An 18,412-nucleotide genomic window follows, 5' to 3' on the forward strand; every position below is an offset into this window, starting at 1 on the left:
CCCTATTGTGGCCCCATCCAACCCCAGGGGCCCATGATTTGAACAAACTTGAATCTGCATTATGTCAGGAAGCTTTCATGTAAATCTCAGCTTTTCTGGCATAGTGGTTCTTGAGAAGAAGATTTTTAAAGTTTTTCCCTATATATTTGTATGTAAAACTTTGATCCCCTATTGTGGCCCCATCCTACCACCGGGGGCCATGATTTGAACAAACTTGAATCTGCAATATGTCAGAAAGCTTTCAGGTAAATTTCAGCTCATCTGGCCCAGTGGTTCTTGAGAAGATTTTTAAATGACCTGGCCACCCTATTTTTGCATTTTTGTGATTATCTCCCCTTTGAAAGGGACATGGCCCTTCATTTGAACAAACTTGAAAGCCCTTCACCCAAGGATGCTTTTGGCCAAGTTAGGTTGAAATTGGCCCAGTGGTTCTGGAGAAGAAGTCGAAAATGTGAAAAGTTTACAGACAGACGGACAGACAGACAGACGGACGCCGGACAAAATGTGATCAGAATAGCTCACCTGAACCTTCGGTTCAGGTGAGCTAAAAACAAAACAAAACAAAAACCAACAACAACAAAACTTGTGGAGATCGATATAAATGAAAATAGTTTCAAGATACAGTCTGTCTACCGGCAGTATTCTCGAGAGGGACGTTATAAACAATATTCAATCAATCAATCAGTCTGTCTATTTACACTGCGTAAAACGTAACATGATTTCCCCCAGGTTTTGGTTATATTGAAACTCGTCCATTGAGACTGCTAATAAATGAATCCCAATTGACCAAAATATCACAGGTTTTACAACAGTTTACAGAACATTTAGAGAAGGATGTCACGGATAACCGTGCTAGAATGTGATAAATGACAAAGTCACAGAAACAATTTACATATTTATTTGGTATACAACTAAAATTTAAGTTTCTGGTTCCGGTTTATGGCGTTGAACGTAAAAGTTCCTCAAATGGCGTCTGGCTTAAACACAGATCCACTACGCTGATGACTGCTGTCATATGTGGACACAACACACATGTCGATGCTCTCCAAAGTGTTTGGTTTCGATACTGTTGTACTTGGTACATGTGTACTTGGTACACACTACAAGGTAACACCTCAGAACAAGCTGAACACGGGCAATATTTACAACAAAGCTAAAGTGTCTGCAATATACAGTGTAGTTGTTTTGTAATTGCTGTCATAACATTCTGGTGAAAGCGTGCTCAGATGAATGCGTCCATCTAGCTGGACAGCTCGGTTCCTACTGAGAGCACGGATTGGCGGTTTTATGCTCCAATCTGCAAAATGCTGACTTCAAAAGAGACTTTTGAAACTCCTGTAACATCAACCTATTTGTCAGTAGCTTGTCGATTTAAAATTTGATCATACACAGAACATGCTCTTGTGTATTAATTCGGTTGCGAGAAGTGATCACCATTTGGTGGTGATAATGGAATATTGCTACATAGTTATGAGAAGTTGACGATTGAGAATCTGAAGTCATCCTATTTGTCATCAAACATCAAGTAGACGGTGGACATTTAAATTGTGATGTAGATCTAGATCTCCTAACTAGTTAAAAAAAAAAATCGAACGAAATTTGAAGTAATTTTTATTCATTTTACCTGACCTATTATGGGTAAAGGCTTTGTTTTTTCATAAACTAAACATGATATTTTTTTTTACCGACATTGCCACCGATCTATTGTAGAGAACACTGAATGCACCATGCGACACACGTCCCATACATGACAAGATTACATGTATATGAATATATACACTATTATACATGTATATGAATATATACACTATTATACATGTATATGAATATGTACACTATTATACATGTATATGAATATGTACACTATTATACATGTATATGAATATGTACACTATTATACATGTATATGAATATGTACACTATTATACATGTATATGAATATGTACACTATTATACATGTATATGAATATGTACACTATTATACATGTATATGAATATGTACACTATTATACATGTATATGAATATGTACACTATTATACATGTATATGAATATGTACACTATTGTACATGTATATGAATATATACACTATTGTACATGTATATGAATATATACACTATTGTACATGTATATGAATATATACACTATTGTACATGTATATGAATATATGATGACAAAACATGAATATATATCATCATGATGAAAAAAATAACTATACGTCAAACATATCAAGATCATTGATGTCATATCTAATATCACAATATTAAATAATCATCTTGGCCGATGTATATATTTTGTGTCTTATTCAGAGAGAGAGAGAGAGAGAGAGAGAGAGAGAGAGAGAGAGAGAGAGAGAGAGAGAGAGAGAGAATCAATAATAAAATATGATTTCTTCCAGTTGGTATTGAAATCTACAATTTTATTAGTTTCATATGCAATTTGCTTTAAGGCTCTTATAACATACTCTTTATTTCATTGATCAGACTTTGCATGAATAAGTTATTATTCAAACATCTCGTTATATATATATATAATGTTTTATGGACATTGACATAATATTAAATGCTTTGGCTGATTCACTTTTGTTAAATTCTCCAAATATGAAGCAGTGGCATCCAAGTTTAAAATACATTTTTTGAATTACAAAGATTAATGAACACTGCAAGTAACTGTTGGACAATGGGGCAATCCCACAGCAGGTAATAAATTGTTTCTTCTTCGTTTTTACACAGATCACACAGAGATCAAAATATATAATAAAAAGATATTATTATAAAAGGTCAAGTACTTTCAAACTGGTTCAATTACTAAGTGTTCAAAATGTCAAAGAATTGATTAAATTAGATAAATACTTGTATTTAGCATGTTTAAAAAGAGATGCTTAATTTAGCTTTTGTTTTATTTATGTATACTCTCCTGTGGGATGTTTGTATATATCATTATTTATGTTATTCTATTTCTGATGAGCCGTTTGGCTCAAGGATAATTAAAGAACTTGAACTTTGCCAATTTTAAACATAAAGCTGTTTATAGTAAAAATGTAATGATTACTTCTGAATTGCAACCATTATAATTTACTATTTTGTGTGGTTAAAAAAGGGAGATCATATATTACTTTCCACTATTTTTGTGTGATGTTTAAATATCTATCCCACTTTTGTTCACCAACTGGCTTTGAACCATTTGTCTATTTAAAATTGTATACATGGGTCTAGATCTCCTTTTTGATAATACAGTGATTAATCTTAAGCATGATATAAAATTACGAGTTAAGAGTGTAGGAATTTCAGAATTAAGAAAAATAAATAAATATCTAACTTCATTTTTCCAGCTCGAGCTGATTATTTATTTAATATCGGGTTCGATATTCTAATTATTTCGATGACAGGTGTCTGAGCTGGATGGGTCAATTTCTGTAGCATCACTTTAGTTGAGTAACTCCGGTACTCGGTGTGTATAGCCTATGACTAGTACTTCTGTCCTGTGGGACTGATGCCATACATTACATGTAAAAGTTGAAAGAGAGTAAAGAGATCCGGAATTGACTAATGCTGCACTGCTTGGAACTCTCAAAATATCTCAAACCAGGTTGGTGTCATTCCAATACTTTTGATGGTTTGGTAGACAAATCACAGTTTAATCCGAGGTTTATCCCCCCGCACATGTCATGGCAAGTCAGGGGAATCTTGGATTAACCATAGTTGAGCTAAAATTCGTGTTTCTTAAGGTTGATGTATAAGCATCGTGGGAAACCCACGTTTAATTACGCTTCGTTCCTCTCTCCATCACCCGTGGGTCCATTTATTCCTACTTGCTCGTTCTAATGAATAAATATTCAAAAATATCGTCCAATCTAAGTAATAGTTATAGTAATGGAACTCTTCTGGTTTTAAAGGTAGCATTCCGTCCCATAATCAATCCGTCCCTTAGTCGATTCGTCCCATTACCGATCCGTCCCTAGACTATCCGTCCCCTAGTTAATACGTCCCCTAGTCAATCCGGCCCTGAAAAAATCATATTTTTCCAAGTATTATTTACAGTACTAAATTGGTTTAATTCATCTGCGTATTTCATCTTCATGGTTTGTGTGCCGCTGACATCTTCTGTCATCAGGTAGTCATCCTTTAATATGCTCTATGGTATTTATGGCTTGATTGCAGACTAATAAGACTTTATCACACGTAATGTATATTAATCTTCTTGAGACTGTTTATTGTTACAAATGTCTCTTCTTTTAAAAGCAAGAAAAACATACTTTGCCAAAACATTTAAGGTATGTGTTCCTCCATATTGAAATAAGCTTTCAGTATTTCCCAAAAACAAACAAGAGCTGTTTTGATATTTGACAGATTTTTCTAAGATCATTATACACATCACAATATTTGATAAAGTGGGCTTCATTTTCAATACAAAGAATACCTTTTATTTTTAGACAAAATGTACATACTCTGTCATTTATTGGAATATTTCTATACCTGCCACATTATATTTCCAAATCACTTCGCACTTCTGGAGTTTAAAAAAAAAATCTAATAGTTAGGTTACTGTAAGCTCGTAATTAATGATCAAAGGTTGCACAACAATACAGTTATAAAAACTGTTTTCACTAAGGTGTTTTCACAATGATCAGTGGACACTCATGGGACACACATTTACATTGATTGCTATACATAGTTGAATAACGATGTTTTTACAATAATTAATGGGCACACATTTTCAGAACCATAGCACTATAAACAATTTTATTTACACGTCTAACTTCGGCAGTTATCTAATTTTGATAATTAACTGCAATATATATGAAAAAACTTCCCTTTTTCTTCAGTAATAATCATTTATTATATCTTTGATAAAAAAAAATTGGAGGGGCCGGATCGACTAAGCAAAATGGGCCGAATCGACCATGGGACGGACTGTCTAAGGACGGATCGACTAGGGACGGAACGATCACAAGAACTGTATACCAAAATTGGGCTGAAAGCGTCTTGTTGATCAGACAAATTCGCTCGGGGTATATGATGAGCGCCCAATCAAATTGCCTCATTAGTTATTCATGAGAACGATCGAGTAGGAATGCATGGTTTGATATTTACATGTATATACGATCGCTCACGTAAAATCGTTAAAACAGCAAAATATCACAAAATAAAGCCCCAAATTGAATTCATTGTGTAAAATAAAGTTTAAAAAATTGGTTTTTAAAATTCAAAATGAATATAGAATGCAAAAAGACGTACAGTTTTATGTTCTAGAATAGATAGAATCCGTTGTTTAGGAAATCGTCTGACACGTGTGCGTTATCTTAGGTTATTCTCCTGAATATTATAATTGTCCCTGATGTTGATGTAATCAAACTGAATTTCATCTGGGATTGAGAGAGGTTATTGATTCTTCCGATTTTATGAGAAATATTTTAGTAAGTACTGCAACATTGGAAAAAAAAACCACTTTAAAAAAAATGTTTTTATTAATCAACATTTCAGCCCACAGACACTTCTAAAATGGGGCTGCCCCCATCATCCTTGCTTAATTTTTAATTTTTTTTTTAATATAATAGACTTGCATGATTATGGTAGCTTGACTTATTGGGGGCTGCTGCTCCCAAGCCTCCCCCCTTTAATTACGCTCAAATGCCACTGGGATTTCTAAACCATCAATTTTAATACACAATTCATCGGTGAGTTTCACGTCTTTGCATCCGAGGCGAAAATACAAATGGCAGTGTGTTTACATTCCACTTAGCAACGACAAGGGGAGTAACTTTTTTTGTTTGGTAGCCTTTGGTTGAGTGGTGAATGATTCAGCTTAATTATAATTAGACAGCATTTCATACTTTCTACATGGAATGTTCAAGAAAGTTATAAAAAATTCCCAGGATTTCGCAGTATCTGGATACCTTTTACAATGAATGAGACTAGACTTTTCTCTTCATCATGTGATGGTGTAAACTGTATCTCTTCAGCGAACGTTTTCTCTTCGTAATTGTTAAGTGAGAACGTTTTCTCTTCGTTATTGTTAAGTGAGAACGTTTCCTCTTCGTAATTGTTAAGTGAGAATGTTTTCTCTCCGTTATTGTTAAGTGAGAACGTTTTCTCTTCGTTATTGTTAAGTGAGAACGTTTTCTCTTCGTTATTGTTAAGTGAGAACGTTTTCTCTTCGTTATTGTTAAGTGAGAACGTTTCCTCTTCGTAATTGTTAAGTGAGAATGTTTTCTCTCCGTTATTGTTAAGTGAGAACGTTTTCTCTTCGTTATTGTTAAGTGAGAACGTTTTCTCTTCGTTATTGTTAAGTGAGAACGTTTTCTCTTCGTTATTGTTAAGTGAGAACGTTTTCTCTTCGTTATTGTTCAGTGAGAACGTTTTCTCTTCGTTATTGTTAAGTGAGAACGTTTTCTCTTCGTTATTGTTAAGTGAGAAGAAAAAATTGTAATTTTAAAGATAACAAACATCAATCTATCTTATCGATCTTTTCGATCTTATCAATCTTATCGATCTTATCAATCTTATCAGTCTTATCTATCTTATCGATCTTATCTATCTTATCAATCTTATCTATCTTATCAATCTTAAAAAGAATACAAAACATGGCCCACCACCGTGACACCGGAAACCATTTGGTTACTGATAGCTGCAAGTGGCCGTGATTTTTCTTCTTACATTATTGGATATAATTGGGTTGAAACTGTCACTGTAAAACAAAACAGGTGAACACTGTGGCCTAAGGGCCTCTTTTGTAATCATTGTACATGGAAATTACAAGTTGAATTAAACAAATTCTCCAGCAAAATTCATTTCAGTTTTTGCCATTTTTAGGTGAACAAGAATATTTGAATGCAGTGGAGGGTGATGAGTATGTACATAAACAGAAATGTCTCAGAAATATCCAGATGACCCTCGAGATTTTCTTTCTCACTTAATGCATGCAGAGGAGAAGTGCTCAACTCTAGAAAGTATAGATCCCAATCAAATTCGCAATGATCGATTTGAGAGAAATTTTCAAACGATGATGGTATAGTCTTTTTTGTTGTGAACATTAATATTAGATAGTACATATAATACTGTGGATTTATTGATTATACCCCCCCGAACGAAGTTCTAGGGGGTATATAGGAATCACTCTGTCTGTCCGTCTGTCCGTCCGTCTGTCTGTCTGTGCAGATTCGTGTCTGGGCCATAACTTCTTTGTTCTTTGACTTAGGCATACCATATTTGGCACACAGGTAGATCACCATGAGACGATGTGTCGAGTACCTTCATGACCTCTATATGACCTTGACCTCAAGGTCAAAATTAAAGGTTTTTTACAATGGATTCGTGTCTGGGCCATAACTTCTTTGTTCTTTGACATAGGCATACCATATTTGACACATGAGTGTATCACCATGAGACGATGTGTCATGTACCTTCATGACCTCCATATGACCTTGACCCTTGACCTCAAGGTCAAAATTAAAGGTTTTTTACAATGGATTCGTGTCCGGGCCATAACTTCTTTGTTCTTTGACATAGGCATACCATATTTGACACATGAGTGTATCACCATGAGACGATGTGTCGAGTACCTTCATGACCTGTATATGACCTTGAACTTTGACCTCAAGGTCAAAATTGATTATAGGGTTTTGACATAGTCATACCATAAGACATGGGTGTATCACCATGAGACTATGTGTCATGTACATTCATGACCTCTTTATGACCTTGACCTTTGATCTCAAGGTCAAAATTATAGGTTTATGCCATGGATTTGTGTTCGGACTATATCTTCCATTTTCTTCTACAAATGCATACCATATTTTTACACTCAGGAAAGAGGTAATTTATACCTATTAACAACACCCTTTGGGAGATTGTGGTAAGCGGGGGGGTATTCTTAGTGAGCATTGCTCACAGTACATCTTGTTTATATCAGATTTCCCGGTCTTGACAATTAATTCAATTTTGTTTCTACATAAAGTTATGGACTGGGTATTTTATTCTTTTCTCATAAGGAACTGCAGGACACTGCTCGCTCTCTCTCTCTCTCTCTCTCTCTCTCTCTCTCTCTATATCATGTCAGATGTCTTTGATTTATAGCTTTGTCATTATAGCATACTTAATAACTACTGTACTACTTTATATCGTGCCATGGGCTGTGACATCATTGCTATCACTTTAAGATATTGGATTGTAAAAGCATTTGTATCTGTTGCGAAAACAAAATGTCTTAATTTCAATAGAAGAGTTTGAGTTAATGCTAGAACACTTCTACAATTCACCCTAATTTTATGAAAAAAAATTTCATTTCGCTAGCCTGCAATGAATTTCCGGTTTCTTTCAAGGGCATTCTAAGTGTAAGAAAATTAAAATCATGACAGACTTTAAAAGGACTGGTTCACGATTTTTGAAAGAAATGTTATTCATTTTTATGTTAAAAATTAAAATTATAGCTCATTTAATGTTGACAACCAAAATTTGGACCGTCTGAATGCAAGGATAAGAGCTATATAAGTTTACTTTTGATTCTGTGTTATGTAAACAAAGACGAGAGTCTTTTTATGTAAACAAACAAACCAGTGAAATGTTAATTTTGTAATTTTAAAGCATTATTTCTTTTGAAAACCCCGTAAACAATAACACGCCTCAATCTTTGTTTTCAAAACAAATAATAAACCCTCTATAATGAGCTTCTGTCCTGATGAATAACCTTAATTTTTTGTGAAACCTTCTAAACATATTAGTCTGTAGATTTTGATCATTTAAAGTAAAAAACAAAGTTTGGAAGAAAATCGTGAATCAGTCCCTTGAAATGTACCAGAAGTTTCCAGAAACTAGTACAAGAGAGAACTGACAACATTTTATATGAAAATTCAAACTTATCTGCTTATACAGTAAAACTCGAATATAGCGAACATGGATATAGCAAAATTACGGCTATAGCGAAGTGAAAACGATTTCCCCGGCAAATTCTTTATATATTCTATATAAAAATCTGTGTCTATAACGAACACGGATATAGCGAATTTATGGATATAACGAAGTAAATTCCTCTTCCCCTTGAATTAAAAATGAACGTAAAAATCACCTTTTATAACGAATTTATTTTTTTCATTTTAAAACCTATGTGATTTTTAACAATCGTTTTCCATTGACATAAAGGATCAACACTTATTACAAAATTTCTGTTTGTATTTTTTCAAAAAAGGTTGTTAACGCAAAACAATACTTACACATACGTTTAGGAAATATATTGTCAGTATTGTTTACTATTCTCGTTAATTAAATTTGAAGTTTGATTGCATTTATTTTATCGTACACTCCATTATTTGTGTAAAGCAACAAGTAAATGACAATTGCAATAGACTGTACATGTATGTTTTGCGCAAAAGTTTATTGGCAATTCTTTCGACATGTTCTTGCATGACTTAATAATCCATCAAGATAAATTATCATATATAAATCAATGTGTATATTTCTTGTATAAACATATTTCTTCTCGAAAATATATAGGCTTCATTTCTCTTAAAGACAATACAAACGCAAGTATATCGATTGCTGCTTTCTTATAGAACTGATATACATATAGAACAAATCAGTTTTATAACGAATTCGTTATATTTGAATTATTAATTCGCTATAAACGTATAGTGAATTACGCTTATAGCGAAGTTTTATAGAGGGTCCCCAGAAATTCGCTATATCAGAGTTTTACTGTAATTCATTGTGAAAGGGGATATAGTAAAGGGAGCATTCATGTGTGGGTGAGTATGTGTGTGTAACACTGAGCTTGTAGACATTCATGTGTGGGTGAGTATGTGTGTGTAACACTGAGCTTGTAGACATTCATGTGTGGGTGAGTATGTGTGTGTAACACTGAGCTTGTAGACATTCATGTGTGGGTGAGTATGTGTGTGTAACACTGAGCTTGTAGACATTCATGTGTGGGTGAGTATGTGTGTGTAACACTGAGCTTGTAGACATTCATGTGTGGGTGAGTATGTGTGTGTAACACTGAGCTTGTAGACATTCATGTGTGGGTGAGTATGTGTGTGTAACACTGAGCTTGTAGACATTCATGTGTGGGTGAGTATGTGTGTGTAACACTGAGCTTGTAGACACTCTACAGGCCCACATTGTTTTCTTGATTAATTTGATACTTCACAAGTAGCTTTTTGATCAAGTTAGAAAGAACCCTAAGGACTTTAAGGTGAAAAGGTCAAAGTTTGAGGTCACTATGGGACTTCATTGAAAAAGCTTGTAGATACTCTACAGACCACTCTTGTTGCTTGAATGTTTGATACTTCAGCTGTAGCTTTGTTATCAAGAGAGGAAGAACCCTGTAATGAGTTTTGGATCAAAAGGTCAAGGTCAATATGGGAATTCATAGAAAAAGCTTGTAGACATTCATAGCGAGGGGATATGTCCACATTGCAGAGTTCTTGTTATTCTCTGTACTGAAGTGGGTATATTTCAAAGGAATGTGCAAGAAGCCACAGGTCTATTGTGTAATTCAACTTTGGTAAGAATTTACTTGTAGTGTCCTGTGTGGTAGGTCATGCAGTTGTGAGCTTTCCAATGCAGCAATGTCTGCAGTGATTCAAATTTGTTTCCCATGGCCACTGTGGAGCCATAATGGGGGATTAAAGTTTTACATAGGAAGATATGTCAGCTCATGTGAGAAAATGTGGTTCATTGGTCTCTTGTTTAACGAGCTGACCAATTTCCCCCTACAGATTTGGAACCTTTATCTAAGAGCAGGAAAAAGTAAAACAGAAAGAACTGTGTTGCAGTTTCTGGTTACTGTTATGCCATCAAACATGAGGAAATAGTATCCCAGCCGTTCCTTAGTAATCTAGAGGGAAAATGATGGAAAGGGCAACAGACATTTTCAAGCCCCCTTCTACATCACTACAATTCCAGGGAACATTTTAGTTAGATCATTTATGATTTCCAGCAGTAGGGATGACCAAATGGTTGTTCAAAACATCATGTCTTCAGACCTCTTAGACTGAAGGACGTAGATCCTATTAAATGTTAGAATGAAAATTAGCTTGTGTCGAGTTAGATTCTGGCTTCATTGTAATAAGTACTTAGTTATCATAGTTAATACATGCAATAATATATCTGAAAATTATTTTATTAGGCAGCTGATTCAGAGATTGCAAAGAAAATGTTTTCTCAAGTAAGTATATGGTATGGTATTTCCTATAATGTTTAATGATCACAATCATGATTATTCTGGATTACGATGAGTTGAATTTTGGATAGTGTTGTATGACACAATGATTATTCTGGATAAGTGAGTTGAATTTCGGATAGTTTTGTATGATCAACAATGATTATTCTGGATTAGGTTGAGTTGAATTTCGGATAGTGTTGTATGATCAACAATGATTATTCTGGATTAGGTTGAGTTGAATTTCTGATAGTGTTGTACGACACAATGATTATTCTGGATGGGTGAGTTGAATTTCTGATAGTGTTGTATGACACAATGAATATTCTGGATGGGTGAGTTGAATTTCTGATATTGTTGTATGACACAATGAATATTCTGGATTAGGTTGAGTTGAATTTCTGATAGTGTTGTATGACACAATGATTATTCTGGATAATTGAGTTGAATTTTGGATAGTGTTTTATGATCAACAATGATTATTCTGGATTAGGTTGAGTTAAATTTCAGATAGTGTTGTATGATCAACAATGATTATTCTGGGTTAGGTTGAGTTGAATTTCTGATAGTGTTGTATGACACAATGATTATTCTGGATTAGGTTGAGTTGAATTTCGGATAGTGTTGTATGACACAATGATTATTCTGGATGGGTGAGTTGAATTTCTGATAGTGTTGTATGACACAATGAATATTCTGGATGGGTGAGTTGAATTTCTGATAGTGTTGTATGACACAATGAATATTCTGGATTAGGTTGAGTTGAATTTCTGATAGTGTTGTATGACACAAGGATTATTGTGGATTAGGTTGAGTTGAATTTTGGATAGTGTTGTATGATCAACAATGATTATTCTGGATTAGGTTGAGTTGAATTTCTGATAGTGTTGTACGACACAATGATTATTCTGGATGGGTGAGTTGAATTTCGGATAGTGTTTTACGACACAATGATTATTCTGGATGGGTGAGTTGAATTTCGAATAGTGTTGTATGACACAATGATTATTCTGGATTAGGTTGAGTTGAATTTCTGATAGTGTTGTACAACACAATGATTATTTTGGATGGGTGAGTTGAATTTCGGATAGTTTTGTATGACACAATGATTATTCTGGATGGGTGAGTTGAATTTCTGATAGTGTTGTATGACACAATGAATATTCTGGATGGGTGAGTTGAATTTCTGATATTGTTGTATGACACAATGAATATTCTGGATTAGGTTGAGTTGAATTTCTGATAGTGTTGTATGACACAATGATTATTCTGGATAATTGAGTTGAATTTTGGATAGTGTTTTATGATCAACAATGATTATTCTGGATTAGGTTGAGTTAAATTTCAGATAGTGTTGTATGATCAACAATGATTATTCTGGGTTAGGTTGAGTTGAATTTCTGATAGTGTTGTATGACACAATGATTATTCTGGATTAGGTTGAGTTGAATTTCGGATAGTGTTGTATGACGCAATGATTATTCTGGATGGGTGAGTTGAATTTCGGATAGTGTTGTATGACACAATGATTATTTTAGATGGGTGAGTTGAATTTCTGATAGTGTTGTATGACACAATGAATATTCTGGATGGGTGAGTTGAATTTCTGATAGTGTTGTATGACACAATGAATATTCTGGATTAGGTTGAGTTGAATTTCTGATAGTGTTGTATGGCACAAGGATTATTGTGGATTAGGTTGAGTTGAATTTTGGATAGTGTTGTATGATCAACAATGATTATTCTGGATTAGGTTGAGTTGAATTTCTGATAGTGTTGTACGACACAATGATTATTCTGGATGGGTGAGTTGAATTTCGGATAGTGTTTTACGACACAATGATTATTCTGGATGGGTGAGTTGAATTTCGGATAGTGTTGTATGACACAATGATTATTCTGGATTAGGTTGAGTTGAATTTCTGATAGTGTTGTACAACACAATGATTATTTTGGATGGGTGAGTTGAATTTCGGATAGTTTTGTATGACACAATGATTATTTTGGATGGGTGAGTTGAATTTCGGATAGTGTTGTATGACACTAATTACTTAAATTGGATGGTTAAGTTGAATTTTTTATAGTGTTGTATGACACAATGATTATTCTGGATGGGTGAGTTGAATTTCGGATAGTGTTGTATGACACAATGATTATTGTGGATAAGTGAGTCTGGATGGGTGAGTTGAATTTCGGATAGTGTTGTATGACACAATGATTATTGTGGACTAGGTTGAGTTGAATTCTAGAGCTACTATGGAATCCTTACTATCCTTGCTTTTAATTGGGAATGTTTCTCAATGATATATAATTTTTTGTGACATTTCATGTACAATTCATTTGCATTCTCTCTCATTTCTACAAAATATCTTGGGGGTGGGGGGTTATATTACCATGTCTGTTTTAGAGTGAGCATGTTTTGATAGTTCCTGGTTGTGGCAAGTAAAATTGTAAAGTCAGCTCTTATGTATTGCAGTAAGTTATATAAATGTAACAAAGGAGAGAAAAATCATAAGAACAATCTAGGATCGAACCTGGGACCCTTGCATTACAAGATAGTTGATCTAACCACTGAGTTACCCAGGCTGATATACTGAGTATGGTAATATTACCACAATGCAAAATTCAGACCTAAACCAATCATACAAGAACTCTTCATATTGAGGAGATGAAGAAATTATTTTAGAGAAAAAATGACAGAAACATCGCTTATGTCGTATGTCCTTAATGTCACTTTACATGGAGGGGCCTCCATGGCCGAGTGGTTAGAGCATCACGCTCAAAATCACACTGCCTCTCACCTCTGTTGGCACGGGTTCGAATCCCGCTCGCACCGGTAAGTGAGAAAGTTTCCCAGCTTACTTGCGGAAGGTCGATGGTCTCTTCCCAGGTACATTGTATCTGGGTTCTCTCTTCCACCAATAAAAACTGGGCGCCACCACTGAAAAATTGTTGAGTGTGGCGGAAAACAACAAACAATCAATCAATCACTTTACAATATGGCGACTTGACTCTTGAAGATGTTCACTTTCATAATATGGAGAGAGATTTGATCAATAAATAAAATGTGTCTGTAGTATTTAGTTTAGACAGGTGATTGTTCCCATTGTATTGAAATTGGAATAATATATTGTTTCCATCTGTAACACTTTGTAATGTCTTGTTTTCCGTCACACAAATAATTCTACATGTCTTGACTGTTCTAGGATTTTCATAAACCCAACAGTCAAACAGAAAAAGCCGCGATCACAATACAGAAGTATATACGAGGGTATCTGGGGAGGAAGAAATATGTAGAACTGCTGTGTGACAAGTTTGAAAAAGTAAGTGTTATTTCTTTATTTAAAGACCCAATTTTAAGCCACCTCCCATGAAATTTACCTTGACTATGACAATAGCTCAAACTCTGATTAACAGATTCAGCCAAGCGCGTCAGCTGGGCAGTTTAGATTGGAGCAGCACCAACTTTCATGCCTATCGTATTTACAGAATGCCCGGATTACAAACAACCAAGAACAAGAAAATGTTGTTGAACGTCCTCAAATTAATTATTGGTCACATAAATAAAATCAATAATAATTTCAAATCAAATTAAATTAAGTGATTTAGATAAATTAATCAATATATTTTTCATTTTAAATGTTGGATTAGTAGAATATTTTTTAAATGTTTAATAAGCAGCCCTACCCCTAAGAATTTCATTGGATATTTTGATTGGTTACATCTGAAGAACAATTTACTCTAGTAATTTTTAGGGGCACGTGGACAAAGTTCACAAAAAACTTGACAAAAAATGGGGGGGGGGGGACTGTTTTAAAAACCTGGCTCTTATTTACATGGGTATTACTAGTGCTTAGAATATCATATAAGAGGCATGAAAAGAATGCAAATTCAGGGGGAGGCATATTGATTTCGTACTTTCCGTCCATCCGTCCGTCTGTCTGTCACAAAATCTTGTGAACGCTTCTCCTATATGTCTTATCGGATAGACTTGAAACTTTTTACAATGCTTCATTGCCATATGTAGATGCGCATATTGTTGGGACGGGAGGATCAATTATTTTCCTAAAAGTTATAGTGGATCCAAGAGGGGTTGAGGAAGTTAAAATAGCTTGTGAACACTTTTCCTCCTATATGGCTTATCCGATAAACTTGAAACTTTTTTCAGTACTTCAATGCCATTTGTTTTTTCATGTTCTGCCAACGAGCCTCTTGTATATTCATTCTGTGGTACTTGACGAAAGCACGTGCAATGAAAAAAGAGCTTGTCATACAAGAATTGTGTTTGTCTGTCCAGAACATCTTTGAGAAAGAGTTCTGTTGTTGGTGAAGTGCTGAAGAATCGGTGTAGTTCATTGCTGGGGAAAGATGTAAATTTAGGCGATGTTTTATGCCAAAATGTAAAAGAAAATTCTATCAGTTAGAAAAGAATGGGGATGGGATTGGGTTACAGTGTATGTCAGGCTTCATCCCACTGACCAGGCATTAGGTAAGTATCCCCAAACAAAGGATGTGTCCGTAAATACAGCGGGGTGTCGATGAAGTAATAGTGAAGGTGCTGAAACCTCTTGCAGAAATCCATCTACCTCTGCAAGCATCACTCCCAGTTATTTCTGTTGGAAAAACTAAGGCAATTTATATTATATATCACAAAGCATCAAAGGTTCTACACATTATTATTCCTCATTCAGACATTTTCATAATGCAAGGTGTACTAGTACCACCTGGGATGAAATGCTGTATCTCTCATTTGAATTCATTAAAGACTCGTGATTTTCATTTAATGCTGACTGTCTGGTGATGGAATAGTTTCTACCCGTGATTTTCACATTTAATGCTGACTGTCTGGTGATGAAACAGTTCCTACCCGTGATTTTCATTTAATGCTGACTGTCTGGTGATGGAACAGTTCCTACCCGTGATTTTCACATTTAATGCTGACCGTCTGGCGATGGAACAGTTCCTACCCGTGATTTTCACATTTAATGCTGACCGTCTGGCGATGGAACAGTTCCTACCCGTGATTTTCACATTTAATGCTGACCGTCTGGTGATGGAACAGTTCCTACCCGTGATTTTCACATTTAATGCTGACTGTCTGGTGATGGAACAGTTCCTACCCGTGATTTTCACATTTAATGCTGACCGTCTGGTGATGGAACAGTTCCTACCCGTGATTTTTACATTTAATGCTGACCGTCTGGTGATGGAACAGTTCCTACCCGTGATTTTCACATTTAATGCTGACTGTCTGGTGATGGAACAGTTCCTTTCACATTTAATGCTGACTGTCTGGTGATGGAACAGTTCCTACCTGTGATTTTCACATTTAATGCTGACTGTCTGGTGATGGAACAGTTCCTACCCGTGATTTTCATTTAATGCTGACTGTCTGGTGATGGAACAGTTCCTACCCATGATTTTCACATTTAATGCTGACCGTCTGGCGATGGAACAGTTCCTACCTGTTTTAATGACATACATGATGTACTATATCAGCATGTACTTCGGATTTCCATTTTAATGATTCAAATACATGCGTCATGTATCAGTGACATGCTTTATTATTGCCAGAAATAAATGTCATGTAAAATAAATGTATATCGTGTAGGAAGTTAGCCCAAGAGTAATTAAGACGAGATATGTACCATTACAAAAATATGAAATATCATATAGAGCTCAAAATGCCTACACAATTCTTGCATCATGCTAGTACATCGTTGTAAGAGGTCTATTAAAAGTCTATGTCCACATACTAAAGGCATTGAAAAATAATTACACCTTGAGTACCAATCTATGATGATTATGGGTAAAGCTTTCTGAAAAGACTAAATCCAGATGTGGACAAATACCTGGTAGGCTTTTTCTTGTGTTACCCTGCATGGTCGTTTAAGAACAATTTTTATGAAACAATCTTGAATTAATTATTATCCATATGAAAAAGTAAAGATACGAACAGCGATCAATCTCATAATACAAAATCAAGAGTATTGCAAACACGGACTCCTGGACATGCCAGGGGTGGGATTAGGTGCTTAGCAGAAGTAGTCATCCCCTGTTGAACTGTTGAGCCCTATATCTTGATCAGGTAAATGGAGTAATCTGTAGTCAAAATCAGTATGTAAAGGACGGCTTAACAATTGCTATTAAATCTAATGACAGGTTATATTTGCAAATTAGATTGTTATAATGACCATAGATAGAATTTGTGAAATGCTGACATAGATATGTATTCCGTTTTTTTGCCTTTTAATGAACTGGAGATTTGGAACTCTTCTGATGAAGGAGGAGTGATTCCCATCTAGACAATTCTAGGTTCATTATGGATTTTTTTTTTGCAGGAAGAGTTTGTGCTGCAACTTAAGGTCCAGCAGCAGGTAGAGGAAGGGGAACTACTGGTTGAGAAGTAAGGCTTATAAACAAAACCAGAAGTGTCATCACATGACCTGACTTTATTAATGACACCGTTAGCTGGTATGACATCATCAGACCATTAATAGTAAATTCTGGACTTGGAAGGGGGGGAGGGATTTTTCAAAAGGTCTTATGATTAAAACCAAAATTATTTTATACTATACTTTTTAAATGCAAATTCATGGTACTTCAAAGAAATAAAGAACCTTAAGTACATATAATTACGATTTCCTGAATTTTACACATATTTTGAAATGTAAATATTTTTAACCTGACAAGTTATTGTTCAGAAAACCAAGGATGGCAATGATACCTGTTAACATTTTAAATCAAATTTAAAGTGAAAATATTGATGTCAGTACTGATACCTACACTGCACTATTTAGAAATTTCAAGAAAAAAGTTGATTTTTAAGAGACTGACCGACACTGTTTATATTTTTAGATGTAATCTAGAACACACTTGTGTGTTGTGTTGGCTTTATGCTCTGATGATGAATCAGATGCAGTAAATGTCTATGTATAATTACAGTCATCGTCTTGAAGTTTTACTGGATGATAATATTACCAGACGAAGGAATAAATCCAGGCATTACATAATGGATGTTGTAACGTAAGTAAAGTATCGACGGAGACAATGGAGAGTTACATTCTCAGAGATACATTTTGTTGAAAGGATGCATTTCGAAGTCCAGATCATAGTTTTCAAAGATCATTCTTCAATGCATCTAAAAGCCAGTTTTACAACAAATTTTGGTGTCTTCATACCAAACATTGTAAAGTCAGCTCCATGTTGACACATATTTTCTACCATGTTGCAATTGTTATGGACATATGCGATGTTTC

The 18,412-nt window shown here is 34.9% G+C and overlaps 1 protein-coding gene across 2 annotated transcripts in view; it reads left to right on the forward strand.

Moving 5' to 3' along the window:
- Positions 1-3,362: 3,362 nt before the first annotated feature.
- Positions 3,363-18,412, forward strand: part of LOC125658823 (IQCJ-SCHIP1 readthrough transcript protein-like) — a 33,761-nt gene continuing 18,711 nt past the window's right edge. Inside the window, exons 1-6 of one of the 2 annotated variants that reach the window (XM_048890242.2) lie at positions 3,363-3,587; positions 6,812-7,007; positions 11,121-11,159; positions 14,360-14,476; positions 17,495-17,559; positions 18,099-18,179. In XM_048890242.2, coding sequence (XP_048746199.2) covers positions 6,867-7,007; positions 11,121-11,159; positions 14,360-14,476; positions 17,495-17,559; positions 18,099-18,179 — 443 coding nt within the window. In that variant the 5' untranslated portion in view covers positions 3,363-3,587; positions 6,812-6,866. The remainder of the gene's footprint in view (positions 3,588-6,811; positions 7,008-11,120; positions 11,160-14,359; positions 14,477-17,494; positions 17,560-18,098; positions 18,180-18,412) is intronic. The other variant, XM_056149707.1, reaches the window with a different exon arrangement.

The sequence above is a fragment of the Ostrea edulis genome, chromosome 9 (genome assembly GCF_947568905.1).
Source record: "Ostrea edulis chromosome 9, xbOstEdul1.1, whole genome shotgun sequence".
Classification (NCBI taxonomy): Eukaryota; Metazoa; Mollusca; class Bivalvia; order Ostreida; family Ostreidae; genus Ostrea; species Ostrea edulis.